At 37.7% G+C, this 15611-nt stretch overlaps 1 protein-coding gene across 1 annotated transcript; it reads left to right on the top strand.

The window, feature by feature from the left end:
* Positions 1 to 347: 347 nt before the first annotated feature.
* rgs1 (regulator of G protein signaling 1) lies at positions 348 to 10639 on the top strand. Its single transcript, XM_008116895.3, has 5 exons — positions 348 to 668; positions 3137 to 3223; positions 6152 to 6213; positions 6853 to 7016; positions 9135 to 10639. Exons 1-5 carry the CDS (start codon positions 559 to 561, stop codon positions 9318 to 9320), a joined length of 609 nt encoding a protein of 202 aa, XP_008115102.2. The 5' UTR covers positions 348 to 558; the 3' UTR covers positions 9321 to 10639.
* Positions 10640 to 15611: the final 4972 nt, after the last annotated feature.

The following is a 15611-nucleotide window of genomic DNA, read 5'->3' on the forward strand; positions in this document are numbered from 1 at the left end:
ATGCAGACAAAACAAAGGTAAGTGTGAAGAGGTTCTAGAACAGTTTAAAAGCAAACAAAAAACTGTTATGACAGAGGATGAAGTAGGATTGTTCCTACCAAATTGAGCCAGTTGGGAGATATATAGGGCTGCATTTTTGTTTGAACTGCTTCCTTGAGCTGTTAATTCAATTTTATGGTGATTTTGAGGGAGGGTGACATTTCAATTCAGTTCACTAAAGTTTGACACAACCATCATAAACTTGGAGAACCTGTTCTTTTTTTAAAAAAAAAACAAACAAATCAGTCATCTTCTGATGTACTTTTGTCTGCAAGGAAACCTGGTCCTGGCCAGTTCAACCACAACCATCAGACAGCTCTGTCTGTTTTCAAAAACAAAACTTTCGATGCACGTCATAAGAGTGAGAAAGAAAAAAGGAAGTTCCTCAGTTTGTGGTAACAGGCACATGGCAAACAGATCTTTTGTCACAAGGTTAGTGACAGATATAACATCAGCAGAGAATTTGGGGTCAGACCTGCCAAAGCTACAGATACACAAAGTGAGAGATCACACAACATAATGCAAAAAATATCCTGGCTATTGTTGTGGCATCCTCATTCCATGGAAATGAAAGAAAAAGACCAGGAGGTCACAGAAGGCAAGGATCATAAGAAGAAAAGCAAAGTTTTGTAAGTATGTCCTCTAAAATGGATATGGAAGAAAAATGTATCTCAGCAGCTTAAGGCTAAAAATTACTAAACATAGACCAGTTCACCAATGTCAAACTGCAAGATAGGATAGAATACAAAACAGAGGGTTTTAAGTAATAGAAAAAATGTGAAATTATAGAATTATATTATTAAAAACCTGGTATAATGCAACCCATCCTCCATTTTTAAGGATGTAATCCAGGTTTAACTGAGTGAAAATTGTACCTCTAAGGGTCATGCAGAAACAGGAATTTAAGTAGAAGTTGTGTTTTACCCGGCTATGGGGCAAGCAAAGCTGCTGAATTTCCCCCTTTAACATTAAAGGTACAGAGGTTATCTCCAGGACGTTCTCAGGCAACCCTAGAACCTGTGTCTCTTCAACATTGCTGATATTTATTTTTGACTAAACAGCAATAAGATTACAATGAAAGTGCTATCAATTCCTATGCCAATGTTAGGCATGTCATAGTGAGAAGGGAACAAGCTTGTTTTCTGCTGCTCCAAAGACTAATATATGGAGCAATTGGTTAAAACTACAATAAAAGAAATTCCACCTCAGAGTTTGGTAGTCTTCCTTCTCTGGATGGTTTTCAACAGAAGCTGGATAGCCATCTATCAGTAGCACTGATTTTCTATTTCTGCATGACAGAGGGTTGCACTGGATGACCCTTGTGGTTTCTTCAAACTCTATATTTCTATGATCTATCTACTTTTTATCTGAGCTATAATCCAAAAAATGCTAGACTTGAAGGTGACATGGAATTCTGTTGATTTCACTCCAAGAATCTGCTACTCCTTTCAAAACTGTGGCATCTATTTTGCTTACAATTATCCAATTGAAATTGATGTTATTTTGGTTTTAAGACACGATGCAGTCAAATTAATATCTGAGAAATTAAACATGTTTTCATCACTGATGAAACACCCTCCATGGCCAAGAGCACAAGATAGCAATGTGTAGTGGATATATGTTGTGGTTTTCTTTTACATTTCCTCTGGCCATCAAACAATTTGGCCTCTTTCCATTTGTGTTATGGAGTTTGCTTTGACAAATGTGGGAGGGAAAACCATGTTTAGACCTATATGGAATCTCCTGTACTCTCTTTTGGTAAAGCAGGATGTGCCTCTGTTCTAATCAGTACTTTTTTTTTTTTACAAAATAGGCATTAGAGAGTTGGCATCCTATGGCCTGAATTTGATTCTTGGTCCCAACTAGGGTAGACCTGGCAAAGCTGCTCTGAGTCCCACTCAGGGTGAGATAGAGGGGAAAGAAATAGAGTAAATAAATAAATAAAAAAGCAATGGGATTTACTGACAAATTGATTCAAAGGATCTCCTTCAGTCAGATCCATGCTTCAGAAGAGAAAATCCTAAGATACAGGAATTTTTTTAGCATATGGCTCATAAAATCAAAATAGTTCTCTTTTTGCTATATTGCACTTTGTCCATTTCAACTGTGAAATTACCTTCCCCATTTCGGCCCATTTCGGCACATGTTGCACTTTGCCTGGGTTCTATGAATTAGTCTCCAGTGTTAATATTGTATGTTTTATGTTGATTTTAACAATTGTTTTTACTGTAATTGATGTTTTTATTGGATAACTGTTATATTGCTGTGTTTTGATATTTGGTTGTTTTATCGGGCAAGGCCCCATGTAAGCCGCCCCGAGTCCCTTCGGGGAGATGGGGCGGGGTATAAAAATAAAGTTGTTGTTATTATTATTATTATTATTATTATTATTATTATTATTATTATTATGTCTCTTAAAGTTATTTCTGAATTATTATGGCCCTAAAGTGAGCCTATCATGGCATTTTAGGGCAGAATTTGTTTAGGAGAATTTTGTTTCTGTGCTCTTCTCAGGCTGAGAGGAACACAAATCATCTAGAGGGTTCTATGACTAAGCAGGAATTCAAATCCTGGTCCCCGAGTGTCATACGACTCATCACATATTAAAAAAATAAGCATGCTAGCATGCTTGTGCCCCCATTTACTCATGGAGCCCCATGCTGTCCATCAGACGATGTAAGCTACATGGGAGAACACCATGCCGGGAACATGGTAACCTCCCCGTGTTCTATTAGGAACAACAGAGCTACTCCACCATTAAGCCACATGGCAATGCTTCCCACATGTGATGGGGAAGCATCAGCTGCTGGTAAGAGTACTGGGAATGCTGCACTGCAGCCCTGATTCACCACGGAAGATGGTGAATGGCAACACTGGACCTCATCCATGTGAAGAGTCCAATACTCAAACCACTATACTATATTGGTTCCTTAGTTCTACTTCAATCTTCTATATTTACTTTGAACAATATTTTTACAGGCAAGGATATAATTTGTTTGTATAGCTTTGCAAAAAGCTATGGCGCAGATAACATAGTAAACTTCAGCCCAAACTATGCTGAATGTACTTACAAATTGTATTTTATCCTTGGTTGCAGGGGTGCAGAACTGAAAAACTATTTGCTGTCTCTTGTGCCACACATAGAATCAACTGACATCAAATATTCTACCTCCAAAGATGTAATGTAAGAATTAAATAATGTTGTTAGAATAATACAATATAATCTAAGAATATTGTTCTTGTTTTCATTTATTTTGGCTTCTCATCTACATGTAGGAAGTTAGATCTGTGCATGGCAAACACTGTTCAGCATGAATGCATAAAATAGTTCATGTATTTTTGGTGGAAAGAGATTATCAGGAACTAGAATATTTAACATCATATGTAGAAAAGACACCCCATGGGAAAGTGGCAGAGTAAAAGAGTACAGGCATACTTCAGTTAACAAAGTAAACGTGTCTTTGGGCTTTACTTCTTTAAGAGAAACTTTGGTACCAAAGATAGAAATAACTTGAAAAGAATAGTGATAGTCCTATATCACAACAAAGAGTACAACTTAGCATACTTTTTCTTCAAAACTATAAATATGCACACATGAAAGGAAATAATCAAGGCCCTTCTACACTGCCATATAAAATCCAGATTATCTGCTTTGAATTGGATTATATGGCAGTGTAGACTCATATAATCCAGCTCAAAGAAGAGAATGTGGATTATCTGCTTTAATAATCTGGATTATATGGCAGTGTAGAAGGGGCTCAAATTTGCATTAGGAAACAAATACATATTGAGCATTCTACTTGAAAATTTCTTCCAAAATGCATCCAGGGATTTTTTCTTCTTTCTTTCTTTCACTCCACTTTTCTTATTATCTACATTTTAGTGGCAAACTTTAAAAGATCTTTGCTTTTTGAACATATTGGGAAATTAGTGAGGCAGGCTTATTTGCTTTCTCTTTTTCTTTCTGTTTTTCTCTTCATGCATGCTCAGTCAGTACAGCCACTATTTACCTTACCAGCTACTGTGGTAGACTAGAATCTCATTCTTTCCCAGCTCAAGGTCTATTACATTGTTTACTGCAAGTATAATATGCAACCCATCATAAATTGTCTGTTTTTCTATCTTCCTTCAACATCTTCTCAATGTCAATGCTGGCAAAGAAACTTTCTAGTTAGAAGACAAGGGGGCAAATCAGGAATGGGTTCATGTAGAAAGACTTTGTCAATTGAGGTATGCCTGTATTGTTGTTACTTTTTTTCTGGCATGTTGAGCAACAGTAAAACAAATTAAACTTACTGGTTTGTACCTATCTTGCAACTGTGAAGGAACCCCATCAGGTTTTTTTAATCCCTAACAACATCTTTTAACTAAAAATATGTACTTGTTTTGAATTTTATTTCTGTTTCAGTTTGGTGACATAGTCATTCCTCCTGTAGGCAAGCTGTTACAGTAGAATCTCACTTATCCAAGCTAAACGGGCCGGCAGAAGCTTGGATAAGCGAATATCTTGGATAATAAGGAGGGATTACGGAAAAGCCTATTAAACATCAAATTAGGTTATGATTTTACAAATTAAGCACCAAAACATCATGTTATGCAACAAATTTGACAGAAAAAATAATTCAATACTCAGTAATGTTATGTTGTAATTACTGTATTTACGAATTTTTCACCAAAATATCACGATATATTGAAAACATTGACTACAAAAATGGCTTGGATAATCCAGAGGCTTGGATAAGTGAGACTCTACTGTATATGTTTCTAGATGCCAAAAAATGGCCATCAGCTTCTGCAAATAAAGTTGCAAATCCAATTACTAGTCATTATTGAAGTAGGTTCCTTGAGTCAATTGCTGAATGGTAATATTGAATAATTGACTTGCCTCAATCTAGTTGGTTCAATGAGTCTATCTGTGACTAGTAAATGGACTTAGGCCCCTTCCACACAGCTGAATAAAATCATACATTATCTGCTTTGAACTAGAATATATGGCAGTTTGGACTCAGATAACCCAATTCAAAGCAGATATTGTGGGATTTTCTGCCTTGATATTCTGGATTATATGACTGTGTGGAAGAGCCCTTAGTCCACTCCATTATCACAGAGGACAGCCAGGCTTGAAAGGATATAACACAAGACAGCCAATATACTAGTGGCACATAATGACTCACTAGCATGTCAATACATACATTTTTAATTTGTTTTTAACAAACACCTACACACATTTGAGTCATCCCTATTCATTGCATTTTGTGCTATCAATATGACACAAGAATGAGTCAAGTGTGGGATTCAAAATATGGAGTCCTGGGGTAAGATACCCACTCAACTATTAAATGCATTGGAAACCCTGGGGTAAAACAGGTTAGAGAGGGTAAAAATAGGGTACAACAAGATCGCAAGCAACAATCAGCAAGAAAATACATGCTTTGCATACATAATGTTCTGAAGTCCTATGATGCAATTAGATGAGTCTCTGGAGATCCATGATTTGATCCCTTTAGATTTATACTAAGGTGGTGAATTATACAGGAAACAGTAGTGTGGCAGAAAGTGAGTTTCCTCTTTCTCTGACAGCACTATTATTTCTCTGGTGCAAAATCACCCTCTCATAGCTGATGGGGTTTTGTTTTTGTCTCACAGACTCTCATGTATTGACTTATGCAAAGGAAGGGGTGGGAAACAATTCTTCTGGAATTGTTGGGAATATTTACTGGATACCACAGTTAATACTGGGCTAGATTAAAGCACTATTTGGATTATATCAGACAGCTTCATATGTTCCATTCCACACAAAAGCATGACATACACACTGAACAGATGTAATATATTGATAGGTCATAGAGAGATAGCTAGACAGATAATCTGACATTGTGCCAAATGTATGTAGACTGCCCTTTCAAGAATGACCATGCACACATAAACACACTTTTTGGAATATGCCTAATGTATCCCAACCTAAACAGTGGAGAAACAAAAAGGACAAATTAATGACCCTGTCTCTTAAATGCTAGTGTTAACTACTGAGTCTTTTCCAGAATATGCCAATACATTTCAAACAGTCAAGTTTGAATTTTGTGTTGTTCAATTATACCTAATATTGTTTCAGATTCCCTGCTGAAGAAGTTATACAGTGGTCCCAGTCTCTGGAAAAGCTTCTAGCAACTCCATGTAAGTATTTTATTATAGCAGTTATGACTTGTACTGTGTAATTGTGAAAGGATAGTATTGAACAAAACAACAAAATTTGTTAAGTAACATTCCTGTGGTGGTCATGTCAAAATTCGGGTATCAAAGAATGTGTGTATATGCCTTCAGGTCGCTTGTTGACTTATGCTGTTTTCTTAGGCAAAGAATACTGAGGACCCTTCTACACTGCCATATAATCCAGTATATCAAGGCAGATAATCCACATTATCTGCTTTAAATTGAATTATCTGAGTCTGCACTGCCAGATAATCCACTTCAAAGCAGATAATCTGGATTTTATACAGCTGTGTAGAAGGGGCCTCAGAATTAGTTTTGTCAGTTCCTTCCTCTGAAATATAGGCTACAGCACCTGTGATTCATGGGCAGCATACCACCCCGTATTAACTTGGCTTCCAAAGTCAGATAAAATCTGCTGCCTTTAGGATATTTAGATCTTCAGATGTCAAAGGCCATTCTCTAAGTCAAATGTCATAGGCATACATGCTTTAAAGCAGAGATGGGAAATATATTCATTGTCCAATAAATGCTAGACTGAAACTCTTGTCATTCAATGGCTATGATCATGACTAAAACATTTTGTCCTTTTTCTGTTTATCACAGATGGTCAAGAAGCATTCAGGGAGTTCCTAAAGTCTGAGTTCAGTGATGAAAACATTGAATTCTGGCTGGCTTGTGAAGACTATAAGAAAACTCAAGCTGATAACTTACACAGCAAAGCAGAGAAGATTTACAAGGAATTTGTTCAATCTAATGCCATAAAACAAGTAAGTTCGAATTTCTCTCAATAAGGGTTCTCAAATGTTTTCAGCCGAGGCACCTAATTTTACCACAAAAAAACTGGAGAAATTTATTGACTTGAGTATAAGCCGAGGGTGGAAAATGGAGCAACTACTGGTAAATTTCAAAATGAAAATAGATCCCAATGAAATTATTTTGAGGCATCAGTAGGTTAAAGGTTTTTGAATATTTACCGTATTTCAAAGAAAATCCCTATATATCTATATTCATATATATCTAGATATCTCGCTGTATATAGATAATTATATCTGTATAGGATTGGCAAAGACTTGCAAACATGTGACACGAAAATTCATATATAAAATAATGTATACACATAGATACAGATATACAGGTACATGAAATCTCTAGATATCTATATGTATATAGGATTTGCAAAGACTTGCAAACATATGAGGGGAAATTCATATATAAAATTAATGTAGATAGATAGATAAATAGATAGATACAAATATAAAGGTACATAGGATTGCAAAGGCTTGCAGGGGGAAATGCTTATATATACGTAGCAGAGATTAACAAATATTTCAGGGGAAAATGCTTTTATAAGATTAATGGGTATATGTATATATATATATATATATATATATATATATATATATTCTTCTTCCTGACTTGCAAGGGCTTCTTTCCCTTTTCAAAACATTCCCTTGATTAAGAGTGAGCGAGGCTTTGGAAAAGTAAACACTGATAAGGGAGGGTAAGGTGAGAGATAAATATAACATATATTGCAAGCAATGGCCTCCAGGCTTCGCTGCCGGCTTGACCTTGACCCGATTATAAGCCGGGGGAGGCTTTTTCAGCTCATAAAAAGGGCTGAAAAACTCGGCTTATCTTCGAGTATGTACGGTATATATTATAGTTATATTATATATAATGTATATACTGTACAGTATATCAGGCATGGGTTGAGTCAGTGGCAGATGGATGGAGAGTGCAAAAAAATTATATTTAAAAAGAACAATTTAATCTACATAAGTTTAACAGTATTTCAGTGGAAGACCCACAGGACCATCCAGCCCAATCCCCTTTTACTATAAAGGCAAAGCACAATCAAAGCACCCCTAACAGATGGCCATCCAGCCTTTGTAATCATCATCATCATCATCATCATCATCATCATCATCATAGCAGAAACCTCAGAGGAGGTGGGGCACCTGTGGAGCATCTAAGCACCTCTCACAGAGCCCCAAGGGCTCCCCGGAGAACAGTATGAGAACTGCTGCTCTAGACCAATGTATATTCTCCATTATAGTTAATCTGTGCATGGGGAGGCATTTACCTGAAAGAATTCACCTTTATTGGATAACATTGTACCATTTTATTTTTCCTGTCATGACATAATATAGCTTGGGCCCTAATGACCAAGGAATACTTTTTGTCCAGATTATATAGTATTGAGTGCAATACAGTCAGACTTCCAATTTTTCCAGAATTAGAGATGCAGAAAAAGTGGAAAACTGTGAATTAAAAAATTCATGACTTATTTTACCTAACACCTCTCTTGGTCCTCCTGCATGACTCTGTTGTCAACTTCTGGTGCATGTTTGACCACAGAACTCCATTGGAGGATCTAGAGATTCCTTAAAAAGTGCTATCTCTAGAACTCTGTAGGTCTTCCAGCATGACTGAAGGATGTTGATCATAGAGTCATACAAGAGGAAAAACAGATTCCTCAAAAGTACATTTTAATTAAATGTGTGAATAATTATATCCACAAAAGTAAAGTCCGGAAATGTGGATGGTGACTGTACATTCTAAAGAATGCTTGATCTTTTTTATGTATGATAATACAAAGCAAAACAAATTGTAGGGACATTTGTATTCATTTAGAGCAGCCAAACACACAACAAGTGCTCTGGGATGTAGCAAGTGCACCTGCCATATGAAGTGTGGAATCATTATATTGAAGACAGATGTTTGAGATTTTTAAGGTGAATGAGGGCAAACAGTAGGATGTTTACTACATAGTGATGGCTTATCAGTGTTGAAAAGGGCTGTGTCTTTACATTACTAAGCAAGTTTTTAAAGCATAAGAATGTTAACAGGATGTATTTTACTGAAGTTATATTTACTCTCCCTAGGTCAACATTGACTTTCACACAAGGAAAGACATAGCTAAGGAGGCTCAAGATCCGACACCTTCAAGCTTCAATGAGGCCCAGAGACTTGTTTTTGTGTTGATGGAGAGAGATTCATATCCAAGATTCCTCAAATCCAGATTCTACCGTAATCTGCTTAGTAAAGTTGAATGCAACAGTCTCAAGTGAAGACCCTGGAGAAGGCCAAGGTTGAGCTATGAAGATTTTTTGATACTGAAAGCAGTTTGTGTATATATGTAATAATACACAAAATGGAACAGTTGAAACTGGGAATAAAAGGAGAAGTTGGAACTGGCAATGTCAGATCATCCGCATGAACTCTGCAGACAGGGGTGCCAAGGAAATTTCTTCCAAGAAGTAGTACATGGAAGAAAGCACCATTAAGCTAAAGACTATTCCTTATGTTATTGCCTCATTTCTCAGGAATATTAGTGGGGAACATGATGCATCTACCCACATTCTTGCATTTGAGCCGTGTTGTTCATGTCACAGTTATGTCAATCGTTTAGTTTCTTTACTGTATAGTTTACAGCTAAATGTACAAACTGACTCCTTTGAAAAGCATTGTTGATGAAATCTGTTTTTGTATAAGAGGATATATGCAAATCCCAACTGCAAAGCATGGAAGATAGCATCACCTCATAGCACTTCATTTTGTTCTGACCAAAAGATATGTGTCCTTTATCTGCTTTTTGTGAGCTGACATTGAAAACAATTTGCTTCTCTAGTGAGACAAGAGTGTATGGCTTGACCCTGAACTGCAGACATGACTTATTCATCTTTCCAGTTTCCATCTTCTGGAGAAATGGTGCATTAGGTTTTGTTCATTTCCACTGGGCCCTGCTGCTTTTAAAAATAAATTAGAGGAAGTCAAATTGTGACATATCAGGTTCTTGTATCTGGTATAAGTCTTGGATGTTTAGTGCCTGATGGAAAGCTCATTGGCTCTAAACAATGTGGACAAGTTTCCTGGATGGATTATAGAATTTCACATTCACTACCATCAGGTTCAGCTTGTCCATGTGCTAATGTGCTTACAAGATAATTGAATGGATCCCTTAATTTTACTCCATAACATGAGACAAAACCAGTCTTTCAAACTGAACACGGATTTGTTCCTGAGATAAGTGAATGTAAAGGCATTCACAGAAGAAATGTTTTCCTGTTCACTTTCATCACTGGTAAAACTTCTTATTTTAAAATCCAAAATAATATGTTTAGGAATTAAAACTATTTACCAAAACAGCAATTATGGCACCAAGTGTAAATCCATTTGATTTATGATTCATTCAGTAATGTGTGATTTCAGAATACTCGGTGTTCTGTATTGTTTCTTTGAATCCCAATAGATTGGAATCCTGTAGATATAAGCTGGTATGTGAATAATCCAATTTTAGCAGTTGATATGTCATATAGTAATATTTAATTTATTGCAGATTGTAAATTAATTGCAAATAACTACAAAATTACAACTATTTTACAAATTGCATGTGTTTTGGTGATTACTTTCTCTCTTTTAATAGAAACAACCTGGATAAGAGACATCAAGCATTTACTTGGCTAATTTCTGTCCAGGATATTAAGCAGCATGTGGTAACCAAACTTCTAGAGTTATTCTCTTTTTCTAGCATCCTGGCTGCACATCTTTCCTACTTCAGTTGTGCATTTACTGACTTTGTTATATTAAACCTCAGTCATAAGGTTATGAGAAATGCTCATAGGTCTTTGTTCTCTGATGCAAATTCCAAATAATGATCATGGCCAGGTCTTCCATTATGTAAACGGAAGTTCCTTTTCTATTTGATAAATGAAATTAGGTTAATCATCTCAAGTAGCAAATGTGGGAAATTATGTGGGACACAAAACCTGTTAAGGATACTCTCTTATTACTAGCACTCATTCGTTTACAGGTCTTACAAAACAAAACTCAATTATGAATCTAGTTATTTAAATATTTTTAGACATCTGGAAACTGCTCAGTTTCTAAAGTAACAGCTAAACAGGATTTGTGTTCTTTCAGGACTAATTTATAGGTGAACATTTAAGCTAGAGTTTTACAAACATATTTACCAAAGGGTGGGATTTTTTAACATGCTTCTATAGTATTGAGGATACTGCTCCATTATTTGAGTGGAGGCTACTAGTGGGCACTACAGAAATAAAGCTGGTCCATTTTAGGGGTGGAGGGTGGATTGAAGGAGTAAAACCATTTCCCCTTGATTTCCTGTTATTCCCCTCGCCCATGTCCCACTCATGGAGATAACCCTTGTTTATGATAAGTGGGGGAAGTGGGGAGCGGGAATAACCAGTGAAAATGGCTAAATGGTTTTGCTCCTTAAACTCCCCCCTGTGAAATGGACTATCCTTCTCTCGCTACTACCCCATAGTGGCCTCTGTCCAGATAATGAAACCGTACCAAATTGAGCTACTTGAATGCTTAATTTAAATTGTCCTTCATTAAACTGAGATAGAAAATCACACTTTTGGATAAGCTTCTGCCATGGATTTTTCACAAATCCCAACCTCTACACCATCTGAAATAATTCATTGGCACAGTGGATGATGCTTCCATATTAATGGAAATCTGCTCTTAGTTTAGAAAAGTGGGCCAAGGAGCTGAACCCTATGTCCAAAACAGGTTCAGCTTCTTGGATAGCTCCTTTAAAATCTGGAGTAAAACCTACATTTGATTCATTTATTTATTTCCAACATTTATATCCCGCCCTTCTCACCCGAAGGGACTCAGGGTGACGTACAAAATTGGCAACAATTCGATGCCTATACATAATTAAAACAGCAATAAAAATCCAATAAAACAATTAAAACAATATAAAAAATATAAAAACATATGATTAAAATCCATTCCTCCAAAATCCTTGTGCTGTAGCCGTAAATCAGTCCGGGTCATCATTATCGTTTAATCTTCAAAAGCCTGGGCACATAGCCAAGTTTTCAGGGCTTTTCTAAAACTCAAAAGGGTTGGGGCTTGCCGTATTTCTCTGGGGAGGGTGTTCCACAGCCGGGGAGCCACCACCGAGAAGGCCCTGTCCCTCGTCCCCACCAGCCGTGTCTGTGAGGCAGGCGGGACCGAGAGCAGGGCCTCTCCAGATGACCTTAGGGATCTTCCTGGCTCATAGGAGGAGATACGTTTGGACAAGTAGATTGGGCCAGAACCGTTTAGGGCTTTATAGGTCAAAACCAGCACTTTGAATTGGGCTCGGTAGCATATCGGCAGCCAGTGGAGCTGGCTAAGTAGGGAGGTGGTACGCTCCCTATAAGCCGCCCCAGTTATGAATCTGGCTGCCGCCCGTTGTACTAATTGGAGCTTCCGGGCCGTCTTCAAAGGCAACCCCACGTAGAGAGCGTTGCAGTAGTCCAAACGGGATGTAACTAGAGCGTGGACCACCATGGCCAAGTCAGACCTCCCAAGGAACGGGCGCAGCTGGCACACAAGTCTTAGTTGTGCAAAGGCTCCCCTGGCCACCGCCGAGACCTGGGGCTCCAGGCTCAGCGATGAGTCCAGGAGAACCCCCAGACTGCGAACCTGTGTCTTCAGGGGGAGTGCGACCCCGTCCAACACAGGCTGTAACCCTATTCCCTGTTCAGCCTTGCGACTGACCAGGAGGACCTCTGTCTTGTCTGGATTCAGTTTCAATTTGTTCGCCCTCATCCAGTCCGACACAGCGGCCAGACACCGGTTCAGGACCTGAACAGCCTCCTTAGTGACAGGTGGAAAGGAGTGACAGAGCTGAACATCATCTGCGTACAGATGACACCGAACCCCAAAACTCCAGATGATCTCTCCCAGTGTGCTATTTTAAAATGGCAATAAATAAATAAATAAATAAAGTGGCATGAGGGGCTTTGACCATAGAGAGAGTCAATTTTGCTATAAATTAAATTTTAGTGCGTTGCTTTTTTGTTATCTGGTTACAAATACTTAGTTCAGTAACAAATTCCCTACCATCCCCTACCATCTTCTACCATGCATGAGTCAGCAGCGTAATCTTGATCAGGCATGGGAAAAACTTCGGCCCTCCAAGTATTTTGGACTTCAACTCCCAGAATCCCAACCAGCTTACCAGCTGTTAGGAATTGTGGAAGTCAAAGTTTAAAACACTTCCAAAGTTTGCCCATGCTTGAATATTGGCTGATGGTCTTGTGGGGCTGATACATCTCCACAATATTTTGGGAAGAAGTTTCTAAGAACTGGTCTCAATTTCCTGATACAGGGGGTCCAGAATAGGCTATCTATACACATTTCTGCCCCTAAAACAAAGGGGTAAGAACTGGATCGTTCATGTAGAATATCAGGGAAGTTGCCCCAACTGTCAGCCTCTGTTATCTTACTTTGGCTTAAAGATATAGTCAACCCCATGCCTAGGTCCAACAGAAGCTAGTATGGAAATTGTTTACATAATATCTCTTTTTGCATTTGTTTCACTGCCTCCCCTCAATAAACTCATATACTCTAATCTGCCTCTGGCTTCAAAATTTCCATGGCTGCTGAATACAAAGAGGCTCAGTTATGTTCTGCTTAAACCACAGTATTACATATGCACATACAAGATACTAGATAAATGGATATATATGATTTATAGGAAAAATCCAGGCAAAATGCACAGGGGGTAAAATGCTATTTAAATAAAGGGCAAGTGATGAAACAAAAAGAGCCCTTTGGAAAGTTTTGCACAATCCTCTAGGATATTTTGTGGGAAAGATGGAAAAAATTTCAAAACGTGAATTATTTTAATAAAAATATTTTTCCAAAGACTGATGAGAATCCTGGAAGGATGAGAACTTTTGCAGTTCAGAATATATTCATTTGAAAAAGACCAGATACCATGATTTTCTGCACAGGAAAGAATATTTCTATGTAGAAAATGCAGTTTTCTGTGAAAAAACACTAGTCTTTTGAACTGCAAAGTACAAATCCTCAAAATTTGCACAGTTTTCAAGGCTTTTCACTCAACAAAAAGAAGTATGGTAAATCCATTACTGGCCGAGAGGATGAACTGTATGAAGACTTAAATCTTTGATCTGGGGATGCAAAAATTACTCTGGTGATCTACACCACCATCCCTATGAACATAGCTAATTTGGTTCATTCATTTTCCAGGAAACTATAAGCAACCATGCAAGTTTCTGGAACACAAATGAGTGAAGGCTAAAAACAGGGCCGTAGCCAGAAAAAACTTTTTGCGGGGTGGGGGGAGTTGAAACTTTTTTTTTTTTAGCAAATCATGAAGAGTAATTCCATAGCTCAAAATAATTTAAATAGTATGGTTCATTCTATATTTTATATAGACTTAATTAAATTCAATTTAATCTAAACTGCCAGACTAATGTTTAGGATCTCTGCAGTGCTTACTATGACAGTTGTTCATTCCAGCTTTTAGAATAAAACTGCTGGTATCCACCACAATCTGAATGTTGCAGTACCCATACTGAATGTATCTGCCTAGCCAAGTGTTCCTGGTTAAATTTGTTTCCTGAACAATGAGAATATGGACAAGACAAGGCTTGGTGGTATATTGCTCTCACATCCCCAAGCTTGTTCAATACTTGTCTCTCAAATTTGCAAAATTTAACAGGGTTGGATTGACCAACAGGTTAAAAAAAAGAAGAAGCTTCTTTTCAAAAATGGGATGGTCCTAATTCTTTCTAAGAGTGTATCTACACTGTAAAATTAATGCAGTTTTGCTCAAAGCTTTGGAATCATAGAAATTGTAGTGTATTGAGGCACCAACCCAGGCTAAACAGTGTTAAACTACAACTTGCCGCATTCCATAGCATTCAGCTATGGAAGTTTAAATGGTATCAAACTGCATTAATTTTACACCCTAGGAAAAAGGTTGCATTTCTGTTCCTGATGGGGAACTGCTTTTCATGGAGCTGAGGAATTACCTAGTATTGAATCTATGGGATCAGGTGTCTAGAAATGGGAAAGGCAAGTGCCTAATTTGCAGTTCTAAACACACAATTTTATGCATCAATTTCACTGTCCTTTTGGCTTGGTTTGACAAGGAAACGATCTTCTCACTTTCATGGATAGCCTTTGCTAGAAAAAGACAAAGACAACAAGCATTTTCTCCTGAACCTCTCCATGATCACCAAGCATATTATTATTCTAGACTGGTTTGTTCCAATTTCTTCTTCTTCTTCTTCTTCTTCTTCTTCTTCTTCTTCTTCTTCTTCTTCTTCTTCATTCACTCAGTCGTCTCCGACTCTTCGTGACCTCATGGACCAGTCCATGCCAGCAGGGCCGTAGCCAGAAAAAAATTTCGGGAGGGGTTTTGAAAATTTCGGGGGGGGGGGGGTTGAACCCCTAGCACATACCCCTCCTCGCTACAAACCTGTCAATATCTGCTTGAGATAGTGCCTGGAGGGACTCTTAATGTTTTGCATCTCATAGACTTAGCATGGGGATTTGGTTAACCAGTTAAAATTCATGAGTAA

The sequence above is a fragment of the Anolis carolinensis genome, chromosome 4, assembly GCF_035594765.1.
Source record: "Anolis carolinensis isolate JA03-04 chromosome 4, rAnoCar3.1.pri, whole genome shotgun sequence".
Classification (NCBI taxonomy): Eukaryota; Metazoa; Chordata; class Lepidosauria; order Squamata; family Dactyloidae; genus Anolis; species Anolis carolinensis.

Excerpts from the sequence above, each read along its gene's own strand:
- rgs1 (XM_008116895.3), top strand. The coding sequence starts at position 559 with ATGCAAAAAATATCCTGGCTATTGTTGTGGCATCCTCATTCCATGGAA. Across the intron at positions 669-3,136 it reads AAGAAGAAAAGCAAAGTTTT|GGGTGCAGAACTGAAAAACT; the intron begins GTAAGTATGTCC and ends CCTTGGTTGCAG. Across the intron at positions 7,017-9,134 it reads AATCTAATGCCATAAAACAA|GTCAACATTGACTTTCACAC; the intron begins GTAAGTTCGAAT and ends TACTCTCCCTAG.